At 43.1% G+C, this 27,295-nt stretch overlaps 1 protein-coding gene across 11 annotated transcripts; it reads right to left on the reverse strand.

Moving 5' to 3' along the window:
• Positions 1-1,913: 1,913 nt before the first annotated feature.
• Positions 1,914-26,977, reverse strand: MDM2 (MDM2 proto-oncogene). Of its 11 annotated transcripts, none has more exons than XM_075013186.1 (14): positions 25,991-26,977; positions 25,486-25,570; positions 23,387-23,425; positions 19,578-19,652; positions 18,820-18,953; positions 17,138-17,183; positions 16,969-17,009; positions 16,818-16,867; positions 15,333-15,400; positions 15,113-15,203; positions 11,186-11,340; positions 9,985-10,143; positions 8,219-8,296; positions 1,914-3,555 (listed from the first exon to the last, which is right to left on the reverse strand). In XM_075013186.1, the coding sequence occupies exons 1-14, from the start codon at positions 26,335-26,337 to the stop codon at positions 2,989-2,991; spliced, it is 1,935 nt and encodes a 644-aa protein (XP_074869287.1). In that variant the 5' UTR covers positions 26,338-26,977; the 3' UTR covers positions 1,914-2,988. The 11 variants fall into 11 exon arrangements, with proteins under 11 accessions (XP_074869287.1, XP_074869278.1, XP_074869340.1 ...); XM_075013177.1 differs by having other exon boundaries at positions 11,186-11,343; positions 25,991-26,975; XM_075013239.1 differs by lacking the exon at positions 25,991-26,977 and adding an exon at positions 25,668-25,816 and having other exon boundaries at positions 11,186-11,343.
• Between the last annotated feature and the right edge of the window lie 318 nt (positions 26,978-27,295).

The raw sequence follows: 27,295 nt of genomic DNA on the forward strand, positions 1-27,295 counted from the left end.
CACAAACACCACCATAAAACAGTAGATGTGCATGCAGGGAAATGTTTTATCAATGAAAGGTTTGTAAGTTTAAAAACAACTAAAAGATCATCACTGCCTGAAGACGGAAAGGAGTTTCTCTACCACAGCGGCATTGCAGAAACCCTGCAACCATAGTTCTAGCCCAGGGGTCTGCAGCCAAAATAGCAAGAAGAGCCATTTTCCAAATTCAGTTACACAAATCAATCCTTCAAAAGCCACAACGCATGTGAATACAAGACAGTTCTTAATAAATATCAAATGTGCTTTTTCTCACCCCTATTTTAAGAACAGCACACACACACACAATGATTTATACCAGTTAGAAAGTTAAGTTACCCCATCTCCAGGCTTTACTTGCCTCAGCCCACAAATCCACCCCCACCCCATCCCCAGGCTTAACCCCTTTCACCCCAAATCTGCCCCCTCATCCACAGGCTTAATGCTTTCAGCCCCTCAATCTACCCGCCACTGCTGAGCTCCGAGCGCTGCCACTGCTCCTGCCTGCCTCCTCCTCCATGCAGTTGCGCAGCTCAGCAGGGGCAGGCTCGGCCGCCCTCCTCCCAGCTCTCCTTTGCAGGCTAATGTTCCCCACTTGGAGGGAGCAGGGAAACAAGAAGGGCTCACTACCATGCCAGCTTCCTCTGCCAGGGCTCCCCACACTGCTGGCTTGCCCCCCGCTGCACCTGACTGACTGGTCTGTGGCTCCAGAAGCTGCCACCACTTAAGCCAACCAACTAAATCCCTTTTCAACTCCAGGCATCATTTAAGCGGCAGCAGCCTCCGGAGCCGTGAGTTACTGACCCCAGCTCTAGCCTATTCCAAAATTGGAGAGGTTTCTCCATCCTTATTTAAATGCCTGGGCCTCTCTCTTTAACATGCATTTAGCTCAGCATAATGTCAATCTTCACTGTAAATACAATTAGCTGGATTTAGGGAGCACTAATACAGATATCCTAACATAGTCAAAACCAGCTGAGCGTAGCATTAATTTCAAATTTTAAAGTCCAAATGAAGGCTAGTGTGGAAGCACCATGTCTTAAAAATTGACTTCAGTAGCCTCCACAGCTGTCCTGCATGTACCCTACAATATTCCCCCCACCCCCAGTGCTGCGCTCTGGCTGCTTCCATCTCCGCTGTTCCCCAGGTGCACAGGAACTGGGTAACAGGAAGCCCACGAGTTTGAGTTCAGCACCGGGAAGCCCATGGCTGTGTGGTTATGCTTGTATGAGAGACACATTTTTTTCTCTGCTATCAGCGCATCTACCCATTCAAAACAGCCCCGACGTGAAGCTTATGGTTCTGTCTCTATCCCTGCAAGCTGAGCACTTTTTTTTCCCCTGTGCTGACTGCAGCTCTTGCCACACCCCAGCACATAGCAGCGAGGCCATGGGGTGGGGGTGGTTGTGCATGAAAGAGAGGCCGAGAAACTTCTTTTCTGCAGCCCTCACCCCCACCCCCCAAGACAGGTGCCGTCGGGGTCTTTCCCACACCCAGCCACATACATGACTAGCTCCGACACAATAAAAGAATGTGCCTGCTGTGCAGTGCAGACCATACTGTCAGGCAGCACCAGGCCCTGGCTTCCATGCAATGAGGGCTCCACGGGCAGGAAAGATTTTTAAGGTGCTGGCTGCTGCCCGGGGTGGTGGACTGCTTCAACTGACCCCCTCCGCCCAACAAAAAGCTTATTTTGGGGGCCTTGGTGCCACCCAGGGGGACTGCTTCAACTGATCCCCCCACCCCACAAAAAATATTTTCAGGGGCTTGCTGTCGCCAGGGGCAGGGGGAAGTCTCCCCTGGCACCTAAGATTTTGAGGGCTTGCTGCTACCCAGGGGACCATTTTGACTGGCTCTGCAGCCACAACCCCGCCCCCCCCCCCCCCCGACAAATTTTGGGGATCATGTCAACTGGCCCATCATCCTCTGACCCATCCAACCCACCCCCAATGGGATGAGGGGGTCCAGACCCTGACAGTCAGTCAGTGCTGGCCAACACACAACACCACTGCTGTGTCCTCACAGCTCAAATTTTTTTAGTCATTCAATTGCTGGCCTATCTGCTGGGTCAGTCAAATGTGCCAAACAGTGATATAGTTACCTATTCATCTTCAGCAAAACAGACTACCAAATCATATGAAATAGGTCTCAACCAATTCACAGCAGTGACACAAACACCTACAATTACTACCAATCAAAGCAGAATTCAAATAAGTTATTTATTAAGTGTGATGTGATCATTTTTATGGCATCTGAAGTGTACACTTTTGTTTTACTGAAATAAAAGGCTCTCTACCCTAACTTCATTCTTCCCTCATTGTAACTTTTGGCCTAAACTAATTAGTCTGTTCTTTTTCCTATCACATCTGGTTGACCTGAAGTAGTCTCCAAAATATTTTCCCCAAGTTTACCTGATCTGATAAACAAATCTACATCTCAGCCACGACAGAGTAAGAATTTTATTCTTCCTATGGACTTCTTAGGAAGTTCTGATTTCCCCCAAATAGACACTGGAAGTTGTAGAAAACTTGGAAGGTTGAAGTTATCAATTTTGTGACTTTTTACTGAGCAAAAGAACATTGATTTTCACAATAATGACACGAGATCTATTTCCCCTCTCAAATGCATTAAATTCACTATTTTAAAATGGATATTCTATCCAGTCGTCAAGTGTCATTACTGAGGTTTGTAATGTGCAAACGTGACAGATACCCAATCTAGAATTTTCACACTCTCTCTCTCTCACACACACACACACACACGTCCCGTCCCCAAAAGACTGAATATCAGGTTAAGCTACCAATTTCAGTGCGACTTTTCATTAAATCAAAAAAAAAAAAACCAAGTAAAGTCACCCAAAATATTACACCTTTAGTTAAACATACAAAAATAGTTTCTTATTTGCTGTCTATGGAAGCTTGTATGGAACGTCCATTGAAACTTTTTTCCACAGTTATGTTAAAGTTCCTTCTAACTAAAATAAGTTAGCACAATCATCTGAATTGGCTGCCTGCAGACTGGACAGGGTTTATTCCGCTTTTTCAGTTTCCGTGCACAAGTAAAGCAGGACATAATATGTCCTGTCTTGCCATGAACTATACAGCCATTTTTAGGTCTGCTCTGACATATGACACAGGGCTCTATACTAGAAAGTGGTAGACTGCATTCCATACTTTCCTCTGTTTCTGTCTCTTTTTTCTCCGGTTCTTTGCAATCCTCTTGGCTGCTACAGAAGACACTGCTAGATGTTGATGGCTGAGAGTATTCCTCACTCTCCTGGGATTCAGATGTTTGTGCTGTTGTATCCTCACTATCTCCAGCACTTAGATCTTTATCTTCATCCATTTTCACTTTCTTACAGTCAGGAACATCAAAGCCTTCTTCATTCTCTAGCTGTGTGGAACTTTCCAATTTTCGCTTTTCAGGTTTGTCACTCTTTTCATCAGGAAGCCAGTCCTCCCGAAGAGCCCAGCATCTGGGACAATGCCGTGGAAGCGGAGGGTTCATTTCATTGCATTTAGTGCACTTCCAATAATCCTTCAGTGAATTAAAAGTTAAATAGATAAGCTATTTGACATGCCTAATATCCTTGAACTCTTTCAATAATATTATCAAGAAACTATATTAACTGTTAAATTATTTCCTCAATATTTGTAAATTGGTCAATCACCACATTTTCAGATATTTGGCAGGAGCTTTATGAAGTCCAAGGTCAAAATCAATTACACCACAATTTCTCAACCTTGCAATGATAGCTCATACAGCTTTACATCCAAAAATCACATCTCAAACCTGAACAAAGAATAGAACCACCAAAGAAAATGTCTTGTTACGCGGGGCTGCGTCTTCATGTGCCCCTTCTTCCAGAAGCAGCATGCTAATGAGGCGTGGGTGCAAATTTTCCACGCCTCATTGGCATATCGACACGGGGTTCAAAGTCCGGAAGAAGCTCCCCCGCTCTGGAAGATGCCTGCGGGCTGCACATCTCCACGTGTACTTCGGAGCCCGGAAGAGCTTCTTCCGGATTCTGAACCCCGTGTGGAAAATTTGCACCCACGCTTCATCAGCATCTTCTGGTTAGCTTGTTAGCTTGCCGCTTCCGGAAGAAGGGGCATGTGGAAACGCAGCCAGGCAGCATACCTGAATTGTGCACCAGCCATGCCTCTTCAAAATTGCTGCTTTTCGCTGCTGTGTGGCTTGTCCAGACAGGGCTCCTTTTCGAAAGGAGCCTGGGAACTTCAAAATCCCCTTATTCCTAGCAGCAGATCAGAAGATCAGCAGATAGAAATAAGGGGATTTTGAAGCTCCTGGGATCCTTTCAAAAAGTAGCCCTGCCTGGACAAGCCACACAGCAGAGAAACACGGCAATTTTGCAGAGCCGTGGCCGGCAGCATGCTAATGAGGCGCTGAATATGCATTTCAGTGCCTCATTAGTAATCCATTTGTGCTAGTGTAGACATGGCCAATGTGTTTTAACAACTAATCTTTTACCTCTCTAAATCTGCAAATACAGATACAGAAACATACAACTACATTTAAGTAAAATTATGGCTGCAAGTCAATTTCAGTAATTTAGGAAAAATACATGACAGTTATGCTGTAATTATGCTGAAACCAAGCATTATAAACCCAGGATATTCTTAGTTAAGATTACACAAATAAAATTTAAACATGTTTAAGTACAGAAATGCAAATTTAGGGCACTCAAATACCTTTAGGTGTGCCTTGTAGTGACACCATATATTAAAACTCATTTATAGATGAAGATTCTATTTTAGGTTGTACACAGTAGTACCTCATATAGGAACCATTCTTATGTTGTACCAGAACTTGGATTACTGAGCATTGAAAACTATTGTGAACATAAAACAAAAAAGCAGTTCAGTAGCACTTTAAAAACTAACACAATAATTTATTAGGTGATGAGCTTTCATGGGACAGACCCACTCCTTCAGATCATAGCCATACCAGAACAGAACATACTATGATCTGAAGGAGTGGGTCTGTCCCTTGAAAGCTCGTCACCTAATAAGTTCTTTTGTTAGTATTTAAAGTGCTACTGGACTGCTTTTTTGTTTTCATAGTATATAGACTAGCACAGCGCTCTCTCTCTTTTACTATTGTGAACACAGTAACTAATGCCTGTATGGATTTGCAGAAGTTGAAACAACTCCAAGGAATATTTGCCCTAAATTCATTTATCTTAGTAGGTGCTATATCACCTAATACTTTGGGACAGCAGCCCACCGTTTTCTGTCTCCAGTCAATAAAAAGCCTAGCAGACCCCAGTGGAAAATCTGCATTCCTCCAAAAAGCCAGTGGAATATATAAGCCTCGCTGAGTGGAGCCTCAGATCCAAGAGGATGCATGAATGTATTTTTGGGTATTCACACAATCTACCAGGAGCGTCATAGCCTGTGGCAGAGTTCATTCTGTGTACAGAACTTGAGAAGTACAGCTGCCACTCCCCACCCCAATCTAACCCATTTGTGATTAAACTTTTTGTTTGTTGTCCCAGATTAGATTAACCTTTTTTAAGCACATATTTGTTCTTCCTACCCACTCCTGATAGTCCTAGAAAAGGTTTAGGATTAATAACCATCTGCCATCACTTTCTTAACTGAAAATTTACCCCTGCAAACAGATGCACACAATCTTCTTTAGAAAAATTCACAAAGAATTTTACAAAACCCTGTTTCGAAGTAGCTGCCATTATTCATTCTTAGTGTAAATGAGACCATAAATCAAGATTTTTACAAAAGGCTATAGCCTTCCACTGTCAAAGACATGAGAAGTAGCCTTTAGCAAATGGCCCTTTGGAGGTCACAAGGTAGAGAACATTAGTTACACTTAACAGTTAGCTCTTCTCAAAATCACCAACTGAGGGCAAGATTGCTTCGGTACTACTGAAATCAAATGAAGGTGGCAGCTATTTTAAAAGAACGCTTCTTCTGAAAGTCTGAGTAATTCTCATTCTACCATCTTTGTGGAAATAAAAGCTTCTAATTTGGGATACTGTGGAAAAAATTATCATTAATCCTAAAAAAAAAAAAAAAAAAAAAGTTTAATGTGTAACCTATGCTCAATATTATAGCAAGTTTAAACTATAGAGGCATTCAAAGCATGTTCATTATTCAAGACTCCGTCACCAAAAACCTCAGTCTGTCACTGGATGGTAAATTCCTCAAAAGATAAAGCAGTCCTGAGGCAATTTAGAGACTAACAAATGTATTAGATAAAGAGCTTTTGTGGGTGTAAGACCCACTTCATCAGACTGATTTGCAGTGGAATCCAGAGTTTGTTACAGGAAGTGGGGTGTATCTCAATCTGTGAATATCAAAGGTGGAGAAACTGCCTTCGTAATGGATAAGCCAGTTGAGATCTCTATTTAGGCCAATGTTAAATGTGTCAAATTGTAAATGAATTCCAATTTGCCAGTTTATTTTTAACTGGATTTCCAGATCTGAAGAAGTGGGTCTGTCCCACAAAAGCTCATCACCTAATAAATCATTGTTAGTCTTTGAAGTGCTACAAGACTGTTTGCCAATTCAGATGTCTCCCTCTGTAACCTTGTGGTGAAATTGCTGAATTTGTAGAAGAATGCGTACTTTTAAATTCATAAACGTTAGTCTCTAAGTAGGCACAGAACTGCTTGTTATTTGTGAAGTTACAGACTAACGTGGTTATACCTCTGATACTTTTCCCCACAAAAAGACATTTTAAAATTAATTTTCAGTCTTAAGCGTATTTAACAAATGTATATAAATTCCATTTTCAAGGTGGTGTGAATTTTGGGGAGTTAAGTACGGCGCTGAAGCTGGCAACACCATAATTAGAATGCTTGCTTTGGATGCCTTTGTTCTCGTCAAAGGCTGTGTCCACATTGCCAAGAACTGTTGGCAAAAAACATGTGAACTGCCACCAGTTCTGTTAGGAGAGGCTTTTCTGACATTTGGCCCATCCCCTCTTCCTCGTGAAATGAGGTGTACAGGGATGTTGACAAAACGCTCCTGACTGGCAGCTCTCCCCCAAGGCTCTATCTACACTTGCATTCCTCTTTCACAAGAGGTATGCAAATGAGGTAAATGAGAAATGCAAATGAGGCATAGATTAGCATATATGGCACCTCATTTGCCTATTCTTATTTCGAAATTGCTTCTTTCAAAAGAGAGCGTAGACACTGCTCTTTCGAAAGTAAACCGCCATCTTCAAAAAAAATCCTTCTTTCCATAAAAAGGCTTCTATACTGGTGGTGTTCTTTCGAAAGAAGCTATTTTGAAATATGCAAATGAGGTGCCGTATGTGCAAATCCACACCTAATTTGCATACCTCTTTCGAAAGAGGAATGCGAGTGTTGACAAAGCCCAGGAGATCTGCAGTCCAGGCATGTGCTCTATTGACAAAGCTTCTGTCAACAGAAGTTTTAACAGAAGCCTGCAGTCTAGCCATAGCCAAACATGAAATGTGAACAAAGAGCAATTATAAAAGGTATATTATTTATTGAAATCTTACAACGTAACTTAAAAAAATATTCAGTGTGACAAAAAACCTCCTTATAGTTCCAGAGGAATTACATTTGGCTCCATAGTACAGACATGGTTAAGGCCAATGACATGTTCTGGATGTCTAATTCACATATGTGCTTCTCAGTTCATATTGGCAATTTTAAGAAACATTCCATTTTTAGTTTAAGATTGTCTGAAGTCACAATTTGACATTTGACACGTCAATGTGCAGAAATTAAAAGAGAAAACTTACTATACATGAAACAGAAAAAAAACTGACCTTTTTGATCTTCTAGAAAATTTTAAAACAGTGAATTTTAAATATGTAATCTTTTTGCTTTTTCTTCATTTCACATAGAGTGTACACAGAAATTAAAGTGGCCAGTGGGCAGATTTATTTTGGTTTCCTATAGACAAAAACAATGCTACCTTTGAGTTAAAAAATTATAGATTTTTTTTTTAAATTATTCCTTTATTTTAAAACAAAAAATTAGACCTAAGCTTTTGTTTGAGTGTGCCAGTGAAATCTGAAATTCCTGTGCCTGTGACTTTAAACCAACACAGGGAAAAACTGATTTAAGGTCAGTAATTAAAAGACCTCAAAACAACTATTTTTCCTAGTATGAAAGAAGTCATGTATGTTCCTAGTCCTGACCTTTTGTTTCACAAGACCTGTGAATCAGGGATTTACTCACAGCTAGTGAAATTTCAGGGTCTTCATCAAATGAATCAGTATCGCTCTCTTCAGTCTGATATATGGTCACCTGATATACCTGATGGAAGAAAATACATTTTAACTTCCTTTTAGTTGGTGTTTAATTTTTAGTGTTCTCAATAAAGACATCCTTAAACAAGTAGGAAAGCACACAAACAGTTTTGTTTTTTAAAACTTTTTACCAGGTGAACATGAACTATTTTCTAAGCTCTAGATGATGCAGGTGTAAACTAACCACAACCAAATAAAGAAGCGGCACTATTACTTTTGGACATCGTTAACACTATAGTCAATCATCAACTTGAAACTTTTGTTCTCATTTGCGAGCAACCTTTTGAAAGCTGTACAATACACAGAGACAATGGGCCTCTCTCAGACGGATAACGTGAGCTGTTAGAATCTTTAGCCATACAAATATTTCACTAGTCAACGCAGTAAAAAATGAAAGATGCTAATTCTTCTAACACAGCATCTTAGAGGTTTGTAATTTTTTAAGGCTACCTATGCTGTCTTTTAAACATGAGACAGAGCCATAGTCTGGCTCATAAGTCACAGTCTGGCTATGTCTTTTAGTGTTAACATATGGCTTCCAAAATGCCCTCGTCCCTTCCACTGTCCACCTATCACAGTGGGGGGTTGGGGAGGAGTGTGGAACCTCTGCCTTGTAGCACGGGGGTGCAGTAGTGGCTTCTCCTGAGCAGGGCAGGACAGTCATGGAGTTTCAGCACCACAGTGCATGCCCACCAGGACTTGAGGCTTCAGCAATAGCAGGGCTGAAACTGCAATCTTGGTAGGCACATCCCACAGGGCCAAAGTGCTGAGCCCCAGCATGTGCGCCTCTGCCCTCAAGTTTGAGGGCTGTCATACGCATCTCAAAGGATCAGTAATTTTGGCAACCCTGATAGAAGATCTTAAACAGATTTTTAGAATACATTTTGGAAAAAAACTTTCTATTCACCTTTAACTTTATGCAGATACATTGCCAATTTAATCAATTTTTCTTTTAAAGAATTAGGAAGTTTTGCTCCAGTAAAGTTCTATGTACGTATTCCAAGCTAAGGCCTTTATCCTGGAAGAAACCATGCATAAGACGACTAGTGAACCTGCACTGAACTCCAGTGACTTCAGCCAGCCAGCAGTTTTTACTGGATAAAATTCTGTGTCCAACGCTACAGAGAAAATCAGGTTAAATAATTGTAATGGTTCCTTCAGGCCCTATACAGTGACCCTAATGGGCTCTGTCAACACAGAGCTTTCTGCAGAATCATGATTAAGTTTGTATGAAGAAAACTCAATACAGTAAACTTTCACATCTAGCATTCTATCATCCAGAACTGTAAAATAACTAAAATAGAATTATGGTTAAAATGTTGGTTAAGTTTTCCACAAGTACAGTATAGTGGAAGTCAAGACAAATTAATACAGCAAATACCATATAAGTTTACAGTGTACTATACTACTGTCGTCAGTACATGAAGTACTCTGAATACATCCGTTTGTTCCTTAATAGCTAATTTTTTTTTAGTGTTAGTATTGGTAGGTATACCTTTCTGTTATCTGAGTATCCAGCAACCTGCTGGTCCCAGGGCTGCCAGATATGAAAGTTTACTTTATAAAAAATGGCAGTACATATCTGCCACACAAAACACACGGTCAAGACTATTATGGAAATATTTCATGTTGGAGTTCAACAAAATGCTTTTGCAATAACATTTCTTATTTGCAGAGAGGAATGAATATACATGCCTCATCATCTTCATCTGTGAGCTCCTGCCCTTCTTCATTATGGCTATAATCATCTGAATAAACGGACTCAACTTCAAACTCAACACTAAACTGGTCTGAAACAGAACTCTGGTCAAACCAATCGTCTGAGTTTTCACTTAACGAGCTGGCATGACGATTCTGGAAAAAAGGAGGAAGAACCAATGTATTTAGCTTCATTAATTCATTCTTATTACTCATAGTGCTTCATGCATATTTAAACATAATTATACAGGCAGATACTGCTTAAATGGCTGCCCGCCAGAGACAAAACAGTCATGTCAGACAAATACCTCATACCACTCAAAATGCTGGGATTTATATTGAAGATGCACAAGTTTTAACATTTCTAGTTTTTTTAAATTAAAAGTACATTAGAACTGGCTCCAAAACTTGTAAGTTTAAATTTATATAGGTTGAACCTCTCTAACCTGGAATTCCCTCATCCTGCATGATGATAGCTAGATGACCACATATCAAGGGTGTAGCCAAGTCTCCCATGGTTCCATAAAGTTTGTTTACAGCCACCAGTCCTGGCTCTCAGTGTTCTGCCCTACTATTTAGCTGTCATTTACCCCTACATGTCTTCTAAGAGCCCAGTAAGCAGTGGAAGTGTTGGTAATGCGCTAAAAAAAAAAAAAATTGAACTTCCCATTGCCCAGCAAATTCTCATCAGGCACCTGTCAGGTCCCAAGGGTGCCGGACGAGAGAGGTTCAACCTGTATTTGCTAACTTTTAAAATGTACAGAAAAGCAGATAATATTGTGTGAATTTAAACAAATATTTCATTTATGCACAGAAATTTGGCAATATATATAGAATTATTTATCAAATCTCAAATGCTCTAACAAAAGTATGTAAATATAAACCCACATTTTATAAGTAAACTTACTCTAATTACTAAACACTCCCTCTGGTAGTCATACTTAATTCAGAGGCACCACTTATCTTTTCACTGTACCAACACCTAAGAACTTGTTTAAATTCATTTTCTGAATATTCATACAGAAGATTAAAGAAAATTCTGCCTAAGTTTTATGATCCAAGCCACATAAAATACAACACTCAGGCATCACTAGAAGCATTATTTGTTTCAAATATGAATGTGATAGTCAAGATGCATATCTGGGAAATCTGAGAATTCAACATAATTAAAACCACACACAAAACACATTTTGCTTACAGGACTTGCAGAGTCTACTGAATCGCTGCTGTTGCTTCCTTCGCAACATAGCCCACTTAAAACGCACCAAGAAAGGCTTTCATCAAATGTTAGTGAAATACTGTCTGACTTATGCCGTTTCCTTCTTTCACTAGGTTGCTCGTCTGAAGAGCTTTCTTCTGTGCCAAAGAGAAAAAGCTTATTAATCTAAAGGTATCTATGAAGTGCACAATGCACATGCACTTTAGCAGATGTTTAAACTGGATTTTACTTATTCAGAACTTCAATATAAAAATTACTTTGTTTTTCAATGGAAAGATTAAACTAAGGCACTTAACATTATAAAAAGGTGAACCACATTCTTGCCATATTCTTAAAAGAATAAGGCATAAAGTGAGCAAAAGACTGCCACTTCTCACACTGTCTTTTGCTGAGTGCCTCATCATTAAGATGCACAAATAGTGACTTCCACAGGCAATAGATATTGAGATAAAGAATAAGAACAAACTGCTCTCTCTCTCTGGAAATTCAGGATTTTATTTTAGCCTGTCACATAACATTGTATTTATTGGTATCAGGATTTCTATTATAACTCCAATTTACAGGGATGTAAGTCCACACTTAGAACTCCTTCAAGGCTAAAACATGATGTTCAAGAGGTCAACTGTGGAAACACTGGGTTAAGCTGAAGAGCTCAAAAATTTCAGGTATGAAGGCAGTAACCTTTGTTTTTTTAGAGGTTTCAGGTATTTTGGACTCTAGAAGAACAAAGGAGGGAATAGGGAATAAATGTACCAAAATTCAACTCCACTAGCATTAAGAAAAAGTATTATAAAAGAACTTGACAAAGACTTAAAAAGCAACTCGCAAGTCAGCATGTAATAAATGTAGTGGAGTGAAATGCCCTACCAGGATTGGCACGTTGTTTTATTGACCATTAAACGTAGCCTGGTGAACCCTACAGGTGCCTTTCACACATTTGCTCTGCTTCCCAATCCCTTCTTCGCACTGTATAAAAAAAGTTTCAAAAATCCATCCTAGGGTCTCTGAGCCTGGTACCTGCAGCTTTCAAAGAAAACAGAACGAAACGCCTATACATACTCCTCTTACTTTCCCTTGATAATTCTTGGTTCAGTCCCTCTTTTCTTTTTTTGCCCTGAGAGCCCCAACCTTCAAACTTAGACACCCCCAGACCCACTGTTGCTCCTGTCCATCACTGTCCTCGTTAAGCTGTCATCACTCCATGATGTACTGATGACATGCCAACACAAGGCTCTAAATATTTACATTGGAATAGTAGCAGCTCCAAAGGAGTCGCTACCACCCCGATGTAACAAGCACAGTGGTTTAATGGGAAGATTGCCTATAAATTGAAAAAAAACCACTGTAAATAAAACCACTATATTAAAAGAATGTTGAGGCTGTAATAAACTGATAAATGGATGGAAAAACAAAGCTAGTGATTAAACTTGCAATAATTAGGCAAAGAATATGCGATTACTCTGGGTTGTGTGTAAGCATTACAAGTTATATACCCGAACTGTGAATTTGGATCCTGTTACCAGTTTGAGTTACATTAAAAAGAGCTCTTTTAATATAGCGTAAATGGCTTATAATTAAAGTACACTTTTAAAACAGGCTAAGATGACTGCTGCCTAAATACTACACTGATGAGTATATTGCAAATAAACTTACATAGATCACGCAAGTATTTCTGAATACAAAAAAAAAAAAAAAAAAATTGCATGCTATGATTTTATGTGAAAAGTTGTTACTCAACTAATCACAACTATCCAGAACCACTGGACAATAAGTGATAAAATGCAGGTTGATACATGCATTATGCACAGGAAATTTCCAGTCATTAAAAGTTATAAATCACCAATGCCAAGAAGTTGCAGGTTAAGCATAACTGAAAAAGCCCATGGCACTAAAAAAATATCCACAAACTGCAGTTACTAAGTATCAGCATCAATACCTCAGATTAAGGATACATTAACCATAGCACTTCAAAGACTAACAAAATGATTTATTAGGTGATAAGCTTTCGTGGGACAGACCCACTTCTTCAGCTCTGGATCCAGTGCTACAAGACAGCTTTTTTGTTTTGTGAAGACACAGACTAACACGGTTACCTCTCCATGACAGTAAATATTAAGTTGCCATAGAGAGAGAAGAGGTACAGAAGAGAATTAGTGTGCCAACAATTTCTTCAATATTTAGGTTACTTAATACTTTTAGAAATCTGGACCTAGGGAACTGGGTAAAATAGAGCCTTTCATCCCATGCCATTAACTTCAATCTCATGCAAGTAGGTTACGAACAGCACCCACAAAGTTATAATCTGGTGACTGTATGAACGGTTACCTGACAATCAGCTTGATAGCCTGCATGCAGTATGTGGAGATGATGTCCTCATCACAAATTAAAAACACAACTGACACCCTTGTCAGTGACAGCAGAAAGGTACAGGACTGAACTGGCATGGAGACTGAGTTACCCTATCACCCTGCCGATAGTCCCTGAAGATCAGGGCTGTACTGTTCTGGTGTGATTATTATTATTATTTGTATCATCATAGCACTTAGTCTCTGTGGTCTCCTAAGTCGTCTATGTCACAGATTCCGAAAATGGTATGCACTTGCATTCAGATTTTTTTTTAGGGCCCTGCAAATGGAAAGACTGAAAGCCGCAAGCCTAGGAGATGTACAAACACAAGTCTGTACACTCATCCCTTGCAATACAAGCACAATTGGTTCTTAACTTTTTGCTCGTAGGAGAAAACTCGTAAGAGGGACACTAAATGCCTATTAAAATAGGTGTAAAAGACTCTGATTGGTTCCAAGTGCTGGGAGGGGCAGCAGGTGGTGCTGCTTTTGAAAGGTACGTGAACCTGGGGTTGGGAGGGGGTTAAAGGCTGGGGGCAGTTTGGGGACATAAGCAGGAGGGAGGGTTAAAACCTGTAGGCAGCTCAGTGGAGGTGGCGGCGGCTTGTTCCTTCTGGCTGCACCAAAGGTACCTGGAGGGTGGTGGGGCAGGCAGGGGGTTTGGAACTGAACAGGATGGGGTGGGTGTTCGGAGTGGGCTGGGGCAGGGGAATGTTGGGACTGGATGGGGAGGGGCCTGCAGATTTCCCCGCACCCCGGTCAGGGGCCCCGCAGCCAGCTCAGCTTCAGCTGCAGGGCTGCCACTCTCATTGCTCCGCCGCCGCTGCCCCCCGCCCCCCCGCCAGGGACCCTGCGGCTCACCACAGGGCTGCTGGACTCCCCTGCCCCCCATAGGAACCCTGCTGCTGCAGCGGAGGCAGCCGCAGGGCTGCCAGTCTCTCTGCTCCACCCACCACCGGGGACCCCATGGCTGGAGCACAGCCAGCCACAGGGCTGCTGGTCCCCCGCCCCCCCCACCGAGGATCCAGCAGCTGGTGCACAGCCAGCTGGGGGTCTGCAGGACTCACTGCCCATCCCCCCACCTCCACCAGGGACCCTGCAGGCTGCTGGACTCAAGCCCCTCTTCCTGCCGGGGACCCCGTAGCTGGAGCAGAGCCAGCCACAGGGCTGCCCATCCCTCGGGCCCCCGACCGGGGAGCCAGCCACGGGGCTGCTGCTCACGCAGCCCCCGCCAGCGGCTGGCTTGTGTTAGTGGGGGGAAGTTCACTCATCTAGTGAGCATTGGTACATATGTGTCTCCCTCTTTTCAGTGAGTACTTGTAAGTCAAGTACTCGTTAAACGAGTGATGAGCATACTGCCATTACCTACACTGAACCTGTTCTATGGATAAACAGTGGAGCCCTTCGCTCACCATTCTGGTAACCTTTCACAACGGCTGAAACATTAAAATGTGATTCCTCCATTCCCCCAGAACAGAAAACATACAAGTGTGCGCTATGGCCATGCATTTTTGAAAGGTTGACAAATACTGAAAATCCTACATTATAAATGTGAACATACCAGATTCACTGTGTGTGCTAGAAGAGGTAGCTGGTCTAGCAGTCAAATTAGGGGATGTCTGTTTCTCTTCCATGAACTCTTGCATGGTTTCCTGTTTAAACACAAATATTAAGCAAAGTATAGTATTAATATGGATAGCACTGAACTAATTTTTAATCTTTCCACAACATCCAAATCTCAGTGGTAAAGAAAAATAGAATTTATCAAGTAGTCTGATCACCTTTAGAATGTTGCCTTTTTCAAGTTGGCACCTGGTCTCATTTTCAGATGTGTTCGGTTCCAGAGATTCTTAAAGAAAAACATATAATGCACTGCATCAGAAAGAAAGTACCTACAGGCTCAAGTGACTTCAGTGAGCGTTGTAAAATGTAAACTGCAAATACTTTGAACATACTAATTTTAAATCTTGATTCAGCGTATACCTGACATTTTCAAAATCAGTTTGTACTCTTCGGAAATGTTCAGTGGTTCTTTGTAATATTACATACACAATTATAAGAAAAAGAAAAACAAATGTAACTGTATGTGCTTGGGAATTTTCTAAAGATGAAAGAAAAATGGGAAAAAAACCCAAACATTCTTATAAATAAAAAATGCATTAAAAAACGATAACATACAACACTATATGCAAGGGGACACATACAAAATCCCCTGGTTTACAAAAGACCTCAAAGTTCTACAAGAGATATTGACAGTCACTAATATACTGATCAGACACAAAATTGACTGTCCTAACTACACAGTTAGGATGAACTGTGAACTACACAATGGAACTAGTTATTTTCCATTTAGAACAAACTTTAGTAAGCACATATACTCTTTATTTGATTTGATTTTATCTTTGGATCTTCTCTAATTCTATCCATCTACTCTGATGTTCTAGCCAAGATTTTCAAAAGCAAGAGTCTAATGTTAAGCCCCAAAATCCATATTTAGGGTATTTACCTGATTTGTTCAAGTGTTGACCAACCAACTGCACCCACTGAAGTCAATGGGAGATATTAGGTGGTGAACACTGGGGGGGGGGGACCACACACACACACACAACATAACAAGCAGATTAAATGTATATAGATTTGAGAGACAAATATTTCATCCCTTTCTAAACTTTTATTTAATTCATTTCTTAAATTTAAGTTAGATCTCAGCTGCATCAGCCCATTCTTCTCTTGCAGACATGGATAAATTTAAATAGAGTGCAATTCATTTTATGAACTTGTTATATATGATTTATTAAGCTCACAAGAATAGGTTCCTTTCTTACTACTTCTACTATTACACAAGAAATATTAGTTCAAATTATACAGGATAGCTAAGGAGGAACAAATTTTCAATTTTTTTAAAATGTATTTCTTAGTGTGAGTTGAATATTTAAAGAGAGCAAAATCAAAGTCTGCATACACACCCTATTTATTGTATTTCCTCTGCAGACAATGGAAGTTTTGCCACTCACTTCATTATGAGCAAGTTCAAGTCCAAGTCCATTTTCTGTGCTAGACCCATCAAGGACTTTAAACAGTTTCTTTGTAAAAGATGTAATTCACCTCCAACAGCTTTTCCAAAAATGAAAATAATTTCATCCACTATCAATGACTCAAGTTAATCGACTACTGGTTGCAATGTAAGATAACATAGTTTTCAGAACTTCTCCATTTAATGAAAGCAACACTCCACACTGGAAAGCCACCATAAAACATTAGCCTACCTTGTTGACTGGCTGCTATCAAGTTTCTGGAAATCACTGAGTGTATTTTCCTTAAAAAGGACAAAACAGACATTTTGTACACTTATTTATAAATTAGGTGTTCATATTTACTGTGGTAAATTTAACCAAACTACAGTAGAAGTAACCCAACCTGAAAATGCTGACTGTTTTGTAGGTCATGATTAGAGTTGACTGAAAAGAGGAAAGTGCATTTTATGAAAAAATTCAAAAGAAATAAGAATGTTTCTGTTTTGCTTAAGTATTTTCACAGAATTTTTTGAAGTTTTCATTTTATTTTGATGAGGGAAAATTACACTAACTTGTATTTTGCTTCTGTAAGCTTCTCTCTCCTCTTTCCCCACACCACTATAAAACAGGGAAAAAACGTTTAAAAGAGAGTTTTTAAAACTCCATTTTGAAATTTTCTTAAGTGAGAAATATCAACAAGATCAGACATTTTCTTCTGAAAGATTCAGTTTTGTCAAAAAGCCAGTTCTCAATTAAACAGTAGTTGGATTAACACTAAGCATGGTTCAAAATGATTTTAGTGTATAATGCTATTTCAGGATTAAATCCAAAGCACATCATCTTCAACTTTTAGGGCTATATCAAGGCCCAGGCCATACACGCTGGCTCTGAAGCAATATAATCTATTTCAGAAAGAAGTCAAGCAGGCTGCAAAGGGAAATCTTCAGTCACCGTCACTGTGCACCGATAAGTTGTACAGGTCACGGATGAGGCGCCTACTGCCAATAGGTTGCCTTGAGCCAGTCTGGTGGCTTGGGGCTCCCTTTCCTTCCGCAGCAAGGCAAGCTGGCTGAGCCTCCATACAGGGGGGTGGGGTGGGGTGGTTGAGGGAAGAAGAGCAGCTCTGATTTTTATGGTCCAGACCAGGGCAAGCTCCAGGCCTCATTCAACTTGAGGGCTCTGCCTGGATGGCGTTAGGAATGGCAATCAAGAGAAGCTCCGGGAATGGCAGTGGAGGGAATCTGTATCCTCTGCACTAGCTTGCAAAGATTCCTGGCCCATGAGAGCAGAAAGGAGTGGTGTCTACTAGCAAAGGGCACTGCTGAGGCACCTGCACCCTCCCCCAGGAGCTGAGCCAGGTAAACGCACTAATCCCCTGCCCCATCCTGCTCAGACACCCAATCAATCCCCCAGCTTGCTCTTGCACACACCCTCTCTCCCTGACACCCGCCCCACCCTACTTTCTGCTAAGATGCCACATCTACACCCTACTCTCCAGTAGTCCTCTGCCACGCAAGGAAACCCTTACTTTGGCCTCACCTCAGGGGTGTGGGGGAGGGAATCTACTGGCCCTGGGCCCCCAGAAGAGTTAATGTATCACTAAGAGGAAGCCCTGAGCCTTGGTGCTTCAGCCACTTATGGGACTGGAATGTGAGGGGAACCCTGGTGTCCTGAGCTGACTGACTGACTGAGATGAGCACCTCTTGTATTATTTTTCCTGCTTAACAGATGGGAAACATCCATGAGAATTTCTTCCCCCCTTTTAATTTGAGAGTGGCCCCCCCGAACAACTTTTTCTGTGAGTCAGGGCCCTGACCTAAAACAAAGGTTCCCCACCCCTGACGTAAGTGATTGGAGAAAAGCAAAACAGCATGTGACTCTTCTCTACAACCCATTTTACTATACTTGATCTCTTATGATTAAGGAGATCATAACTGGAAGGAGATAGTCTTAAGTACATGTGCACAGTATGAATTATGATGCTATTAATGCAAGGGCTGGAGAACCTCTCTTCAAAGTGGACAAAAGCCCTAAGATTGAACCTCAGAAGTCTGTGTTGCTTTGGTGGCCTGGTAGTTATAAATGCAACTCCCTTTAAAAACCTAGACATGTGGTCAGGTAGCATACAACTGAGGATTTCGTCTGTTGTGACTTACACAAATAAAATACGCGACAAACTGGAAACTCATACCTATATTCAATATATTACATATTTTTCATACCGATCTCTCATGATGAGAGTATGAAATTTTACCTGTGCTCTTTCACCGAAAAGCTTGGTACACCAAATAGATCTCCAAGAAGATCACCTCCACAATGCACAATATGCTGCTGTTTTTCATCGTATAATTGTTTAGACATAATGTATTGGCCAAGATAGAATATTACCTACAATGTAAGTCAAACAGAGGTAATGTAAATATATTTCTAACTTTATAGTATAAAACCAATATAAAACATATTACAAACACCCTGAAGATTCTATTCTCATTTCAAACACAGGTTGAACCTCTCTAGTCTGGCACCTTAGGGACTTGACCAGTGCCTAATGAGAGAATTTGCCAGACCACAGAAGGTCAACGTTGTCTAGCAGTATTATCAACACTTTCTCTGCTTATGGGGCCCTTAGAAGACATTGGGGGTAAATCACAGTTAAACAGCAGAGAACACTTGCCAAAGTAGAGAGGTTCAACCTGTATCACTTGCAACTCCACAGTAATAGCAAAAAGGTTTTTCAAAAAATAACACTTTACATAGCGGTTTTCCTTTGTAGTTCTCAGAGCAATACGCAATACACCATTTTACAGCTACAGTGTGATATAGCTATTAAGGTCACAAAGCAAGACTGTGGTAGAGCCAGGATCAGAACAATCTCCCAATTTCTACAACTGTTCCTTATCTAATAAACCACACTATTTTTCTTCTGTTATAGAGTAACTAACAAGTACGGTAAACTTGTAAGAATGAAATTGATATTTTTGTTATTATTAATGCAAAATTCTGATAATTTACCTCCTTCATTGTAAAAGTGTCCTTTTGGGCACCAGCAAATTTTAACAACTTCAACAATAAGGGCTTTGGTTTAACCTGGGGGGAAAAACACGATGAAAGCAAACAACATATTGCATTTTTATAATGCACATCCTCTCCAGAGTCCAAAGCACCATAGATTACACCCACAAAAACTTCATTAAAAAAAAAAAAAAAGTGTGCTATTTAGGTTAATTATCAAACTCAAAGTTAGGAAATGGCAGATGTTTTGTTCCCTTTGCAATCTTATTGTGTCTGCTCACCATGCATTCATTGTTTGCAACAAATGAAACTGGGACCCTGTGAAAATCCACGTATAACCACCTAATTAAAAACTGTGCAGAAGTATGTATGTGCCAGTGTCCCCTGCAAGGAGTGCACTTGGGCAGCCACCCAGGAGAGATTTAAATGCTGCCTAGCTGATGAGCAAAGCACCCACAACCACCCACCTGGCATTGTGTGTTTCTACTCACTGCACATTTGCATATGCCTCAACACACGTAAAATTTATTCTGCATATGGAACAAAAAAGAAAGGAAAGGACCAATGGTACGCACAAGGAGGTTATACCAAGGTTGCACATGCAACGTCTTTGCAGTCTAAATATTTTTTTTAAAAAACACACTTAAGCGTTTCCTAGGTTTTTCTTTTCAAGAAGAGATACATCCTACTACATAAAACCAACAATCCCCCCCAGTCCCAAATCATACAATCACTTGGCTGTGAACCTTGAAATTTCACCAATGTAGCAAAGACTATTCCTCCTTGAATTATAAGGCACAACATTGGCTTGTAAGTAGAAGACTTATCCTAAAGACGGAGAGGTGGAGTCAGCCTAGCTCTCTCACCAACACCTGCCCATATGGTAACCAAAGGGAAGAGAGCTCATGGGAGCTATTTGCTGAGTGTAAGCTCCCCTGTCTCTTCCCCTGCTCCCCACCCCCTTCTAAGACTAAATCTGATCTAACAGTTCTTAACTGTTCCCAGTAGAGAGAGTGATGATACTGTTGCTGCTTCAACAGCAGCATGAATCTGATCCTAAAACGTTCAAGTTTAATTACTTCAGCATTGTGACAAAATACTTCTGAATAAGTGAGGGAAGGAAAACGGTTTTTTCCCCCCAAAATGAAGATCTCAGCAAAAGCCTGAGCAAAATATCATGGGATAAAACAGACAGCTCTTTGGCTCAAGGATCTTCCCCCTGCCATATTTTGAAGGTGTGATGCAAACTACGAACCAGTTATAGCTTCTAAAAACAAAAAAGAGTCCATGACATTTATTTTTGCATGGAAAGTGTTAAGCAGCTTACCTATAGGCTCACCCCAACAATACAAACATATCACTGAAAGGCATACAATAGAAAGGAACAGACAATACAATATCCCTGAAGGACATACAATGGAAAACAAAAAACTTAAATCAGGTGTTAAAGAGTGCAATTAGGGAAGCCAAAAAGAATGTAAAGAGAAAACCAGTAAAACACAAAAGCTAGCAATTTCTAAAATAGACATCAGAGGCAGTAGATCTGCCAAAGAACCAGTGAGACCACTGGAGACTGAGACGCTAAAAGAGCGGTCAAGGAAGACAAGGCCACTGAATTGGACTTCACTGAGAGGATACGGGGAAAATTCCCATATACCTTAGCCATTCTTGTTAGGTAACAAAGCTGAGGAACCATCCTAGCCTGAGGCATCAGTAAAGGTAATTCTGGAACTAATGGATAAGTGTAAAAAGTAACGAGAACCAGATTGGTATTCATCCAAGAGTTCTAAAGGAATTCAAACATGAACCTAGAGTAACAACTGTGGTATATAACCTATTGTTTAAAGTAGCTTCTATACCAGATATCAGACAGATAGCTAACAAAAGTGTTTTCTTCTTTAAAAAAAATTACTGAAATTACAGGCTAGTAAATCTAACTTCAGTACAGATTTCACCTCCCTGGTCTGGCATCCTTGGAACCTGAGGGGTCCCAGAACAGGTGTTTTGCCAGACCCAGGGAGGCCAAAGCTTGCCTGCTGTCTTCCTGCCCAGTCTTGCCAGTCCTCATGCTCCATTCCCTGGCCTCACTGGCCTGCTGTAAGTGGCCAGCAAGCCAGAGCTGGGGAAGAGCCCCAGCTTTCTCACCCACTGGCTTCCCTGGGCCCTCTGACCCACCAGCTTCCCCAGGTCACACTGCCTGGGACAAATTTACTCCTCGCAGCAACCTTTTACATACAGTAAACCCCAATTTACACAATTTCAATTTGCATGTCTTGGATTAACATGAGTTGAAATCACAAGAAATCCCCCAGCAAGTCTGCAGTGAGGATGAACTGGGTGTGTGTTCTGCTCGCCAGTGCTTTCGGGTCCAGATTCCCTTCCCCTCCCTGAAGGGAAGGAGCAGTGGTAGCATCTGGAGGGGCATCCAAGGGATGGTTTGCAGGACTGGCTTACTGTACTCCATCAGCTCTTTGGCAAAAACTGCCGAGCATCTACATGCAAAATGTGATTTGTCAACTCAACCCAGCACATCCGCCAGCAGCATTACACCAATCCACGTAACACCTCTCTTGATAATTTCCTGTCGACAAAACAGCTGTGTAGGTGCTTCAGGGCCCTTTTGACGACAGGTTTCCAGTTCACTGGTCAGCCATTCTGTCGAGAGAAGGCTGGGAAGTCTGGCTGCTCTCTGTTGACAGAGCAGATTGCATCCATTCACAACTTGCTCCACTGACAGAGAACTGCCAGGCTGCACTGCCCCCTGGTGCCAGAAAGCAGAATGGCAGCTCTGCAAAGAGGGCTCCCTGGCAAGTGGAAGCCCTCTGTCGACACAAGTGTCTACACTGCACTTCTGTGCACAGAACTGCATCCAGAGATTGCTATGCCTCAAATTTTGGAGGGATAATACTGTCGAGGAAAATGCAGAGTTCTGTCGAGGCTCTGTTGACAGAATGCGTTAAGTGTGTAGGCGCTCCATGAGTTACGTCAACAGAAGGCCCTTCTGTCAACAAAACTCTCCAGTGTAGCCGCAATCAGTCAACAGAAGTTTTGCCAGGAAATCCCTTCCAACAGTCACTTCTGTTGATAGAGGAGTCTTGTGTAGACATAGCCTATAAGTTTAAGTGTACAATACTACTATTGTTTGTACACATTTTTGTTTGTTTCTTAACCACTCATCTTACTTTTCTTTAGTGTTATGCATTGCTAGGTATACCTCTCTGTAACCTAGACTATTTAAATATCCAGTAACTTCCTGGTACTGGGGCTGCTAGATATGAAAGATTACTGTAGTCACTGGAGACAGTTCTCTGAAAATATCCACTCAATGTGCAGTGGCAGTCAAAAAGCTAACAACGTTAGAAACCATTAAGAGAAAGGCAAATGAGGCACTAAATAGAATACCTATCGATCAGTGGTCTCTGACTTCTTTATGCCCCATCTCACTTTTTAAATTTATGGGCAAGCCAGCAGCCACCCTTTCCTGATGCCCCACCCTGCTCACTCCATCCACTTCTTCCCCCCCAATCACTCAGTCTCCTGCAGCCTCACTCGCTTTTGCAGGGGTGGCTGTAGGTTGGGGTCAAAGGGTAGTGTGGGAGGGGTGACAGGTGCAAGCTCCGAGAAGGAGTTTGGGTGCAGGAAGTTGGCACCAAGCTGGGTCCGACCATTTGCGTGAAAGAGAAGGTCATTAATGGGTATTAGCCAACACAGCCAGTAATGCAACGTCCATGCCATGGGTGTCCCAAAACCTGACTGCCAGAAGCTGGGATTGGACAACAGGGATGGATGGATCACTGAATACATCACACCATATAATTCATTCTTTCTGAAGCATCTGGCAGCAGCCACTGTAGGAAGACAAGATTCCGGGCTAGACGAACTGTTGCCTGACTGAGTGACCATTTGTAATTTTAACAATGGGTTTCTAAAGGGAATGAAACAACATCCCACTAAAATAGAGACATAGGTAGGCAGAACTTAATTATTTAAGCTCTGATCCTCCAACTACATAGGTCTGAGAGGAACCTTATATACAAAAAGAGCCTTGCAATTTCAATGGGATGCTATACCAGTGATGGGCAACCACAAATCATGAACCCACTGGGATTCCAACTGTAGCCCCTTCTCCCTCATGTGCCTCTTTGCACAGTGGGGGCACCAAAGCCCTGCACTTATCTGATCCTCCTGCTCCCTCCCAGGACTCGAGCACCACCAATCTGCTGATTAGCACTCTGTCCCCACCCTTCCCCCTCTTTCTCAGAGCTGAAACAACCAGGAACAGCTGATTTGCAGTGTTCCAGCTCTATGAGGAAGGAAGAAAAGGCTCAAGGACAGAGTGCAAATCAGGTGATTTCAGTGTTCCAAAAGTGCTGGAAAGGAAGGGACAGAGTAGGAAGTGTGGGGCTCTGGTGCCCCAGTGAGAAGTGTGTGGGGAAAGAAGGTAGCCATGGGGTCTGTGGGCCCCAGGTGGCCGTCAGGCCACAGATTGCCCACCACTGCTCTACACAAACACAAAGGTTCACCCAGACATTGCAAACCCTTACAATTACTGCCTAAACTTCCCTGACAAAGCTTCTGATTTTGCATGGTATTCTTTGATGAACATCTGGCATTTTTGCATGTTTTCCTACCTTTCTAGGCTGTTAAACTGCTTAACTATTCTAACAAAGTAAATTCATTTGGAATAGCACACTAACTTTTTAAATAACCTAAGTCACATATGATGTGAAAGAAACCACAGAAACCAGTTTCTTTTTGCTGGAAAACCCAGTCAGTAGGGAAAGAGAGCAGGAGTTTGAATGGAGGTGAGCAACACATCTTGAAAAACACCAGTTAAGAAAACAGGTAACTGTGCTGTCGTCAAGCTACTGTTCACATCCATTAAATCTTGGTGACTGGAAGTAGTATGCCCGGAGGTTCACTAAAAATAGCTTCTATTAAGAGGCAAAATGCCCAACAGCTAATGCTGAGATCAGCAGGTTCCAACCACTGTCACTGGTGGCAAGAAGGAACTGAGGGTGGAGGGGCCAGAAGCACTCTACATAGTGCTGCATGGGAGGGTCACTCCAGTGAGGCCTGACCTGGCTTCTTTACGGATTCTGCTAAGGGAAAATCTTCCAGCACAGGTGCATTTGGCAAGCACACAAAACTACACTGGATGAACACAAGCAAGCTCTCAAAGAGCCTACAGTTAAATGCAGGAGTGATATATGAGAGTTCACAGGATGTCACATGTACCCCTCAGTGCCCCCACCACCACCACCACCCCAACAGCATCCTGCCACTTCCAGAGAGTGCAAGGGCAGTCCCCACACTCACTGGAAGGGGAGTGACACTTTCACAAGAGGCAGGTGGAACCAGAACCGGAGCAGGAGCGGGTAGAGGGTGGAGCAAGGGCACACAACTAGTGGTTCCCCTGGAAGCCCCACACCAATGCCCCCTGGTTAAAATGAAAGAACACAGTTGACATTCTCTCAGAAATGCAACAAACACCATGCGGTGCAGAACATGCACCTTCCCAGGGCTCTGAGTAGGAGTCTCAACTTTTCAATTGTAAGTGCTCTTTTGTAGGTTTTATACGCTGCCTGGCCCAGAGGATCGGTCTGGGCTCAGACCTGGCATTCAAGTCGCACACCAGTCACAACTGGTCCTTTGAGGACAGGTGTAATTGCACCCCCGAGCCCAGGCCCAGGCAGGCTGGCTGGCCGTGCCCAACCAGGAAAGCTCATTTACCCCACAACCGGGCCATTACAGGAACCCGCCTTCACTTCCCGACAGCAGCTCCTCAGCGGCGAGGCAGGGGCAATCAGCCAAGCACCACGTCTCTCGCCACCTACCTCTCCCGGCAGGGTGCCTGAAACCGACCCCGCAGCACAACGGGGGTGGCCGAGCGCCGGGGGCTACTCACCAGCGCCTCTTGCCCGGCGGGGGTAACGGCAGAGGCGGCCAAGCGCTCGTCCGGCCCAGCGGACATCTTGGTGTTGCACATTTGCCTGCAATGAAGACAGCGCAGTGAGCAGCCTGCGCGGGCCCGAGCCGAGCCGAGCCGAGCCGCACTGACCGCTCCCTGCTGGGCGGGCCCCGCCTCACCCAAGCGCCCCCGCGAAAGAACGCGCGGCCGAGCTGCGGCGCTGGCGACTGGCGGCGGGGCCGGGCCGCCTTTAAATAGCGTCACCCGGCGCAGGCAAGTCGGGGCTTAGCTCCTGCGCGGGCCGCGGCCCGGCATGTCTGAGCATGACCCGGGGCGTGGCGCTGCTGAGTCACCCCAGGGCTTGGGCCGCCGCCGCCGCCTCGCTCCGGCCCCTCGCGCCCCGCCCGCGGCCGCCTGGCGTCCCTTCCCGGGCAGGCCCCGCGCAGCGCCCGGCCTACCCCGCCCGAGCCAGGCCCTGCGCCCCGTCTGCGTCCCCACGCACCGCCAGTCGCCCGGCGGGGGAGGGGGAGCGCTACGCGGAGCGCAGGGCCGCTCCGAGCGCCGCCGTTCCACCCGCGCTTCCCCTCCGCGGCGCGCGGCGCCCCCTCGCGGCCGGGAGCGCCTGCCCGGCCCGCGCTGCATCCGGGCCTCTGCGCGTTGAACGCGAGCGGCCGGGGGGAGGGGCTGGTCCTTAGCCCGGGCGTGGCGCCAAGGTGCTGTCTCCAGCCGCCCAGGCACAGCGGCGGGGGGAGCCCGGCTGTGCGCCGCGCCCCGACCCTTTTGTGAACCGGGGAGTGGGATTTCCCCGGGTACAAGTGGCCCGCGCAGCGCCCGCCCGAGTAGTTCCATGCGGGGGCCACCCAAGGGAGAGGGATAGCTCAGTGGTTTGAGCACTGGCCTGCTAAACGCAGGGTTGTGAGCTCAGCCCTTGCGGGGGCCATGTACGCAGGTGGAGCAAATACACTTTAAAAAAAACGAAAACAAAAAAACGGTGCTTAGCCCTACGAAGAGGGCAGCGGACTGGAACTGATGACCTCCCAAGGTCTCTTTCAGCTCTATGAGATATGTGTACCTTGAGCAGCTCACACAAACGTGTGGCTTAGTAGCTGTGCCTAATCTAAGACTATAAACTATTTCATGCTTCACCTGTGCATAAATGTGGCTGGGCCCCATGCAGCACCAAGGGCCAGCCTGGCCACCACATGAGCAGCTGGGTAGAGGTTTGCCCCTATCTGGTGGTGTCTAAGCCTGGCCTGCTGAACAGCACTCAGTCACCTAGCCACAGCTTATTGAGCAGGCTTGAAAAGCTTCACCATCATCCCTAGTTCAGGGACTGAATATACAGGACTTTTGAATTAAAAAGATGTAAATTAAATAGAATTCATTTGTAATAATATTATTTACTAATTATACTGTTAATTGTTTAGGTAATAGAGCTCCATGCCTTTACCTGTATTACTTAGGAGTGCTAGGAGAGGAAAAGTGAGAAGGAGGGTGTTTAATTCTATTATGTAACCATTCTAACTGTAATATAGTATAGCATTGCTTAAATTAGAACATCATGGAGAATATGAAGTTATCTGAGAATTGTTTCAGATACTGAGAGATTTTTCACTATAGTATATGATCTTGTTTTAGATAATGTTTAAAGATGTACTACTGTTAGGAATGAGTGATAGCTACCAAAGTTCAATAAAGCTATATGCTCATGACAACTAATATAGGCGTGGTCTATGCCTAAAAGTAAGATTGAGCTAGTTACATTACTCAAGACTGAGAAATTTTGTTCACTATTTGATGCAATTAG

Source organism: Carettochelys insculpta, chromosome 1 (assembly GCF_033958435.1).
Source record: "Carettochelys insculpta isolate YL-2023 chromosome 1, ASM3395843v1, whole genome shotgun sequence".
Lineage (NCBI taxonomy): Eukaryota > Metazoa > Chordata > Testudines > Carettochelyidae > Carettochelys > Carettochelys insculpta.

Excerpts from the sequence above, each read along its gene's own strand:
- MDM2 (XM_075013177.1), bottom strand. The coding sequence starts at position 26,337 with ATGGAACTACTCGGGCGGGCGCTGCGCGGGCCACTTGTACCCGGGGAA. Across the intron at positions 23,426-25,485 it reads CCGCCGGGCAAGAGGCGCTG|TGGCTGCTGCCAGATGCTTC; the intron begins GTGAGTAGCCCC and ends GTCTTCCTACAG. Across the intron at positions 17,184-18,819 it reads TTTTCGGTGAAAGAGCACAG|TGGTGTGGGGAAAGAGGAGA; the intron begins GTAAAATTTCAT and ends CCTGTTTTATAG.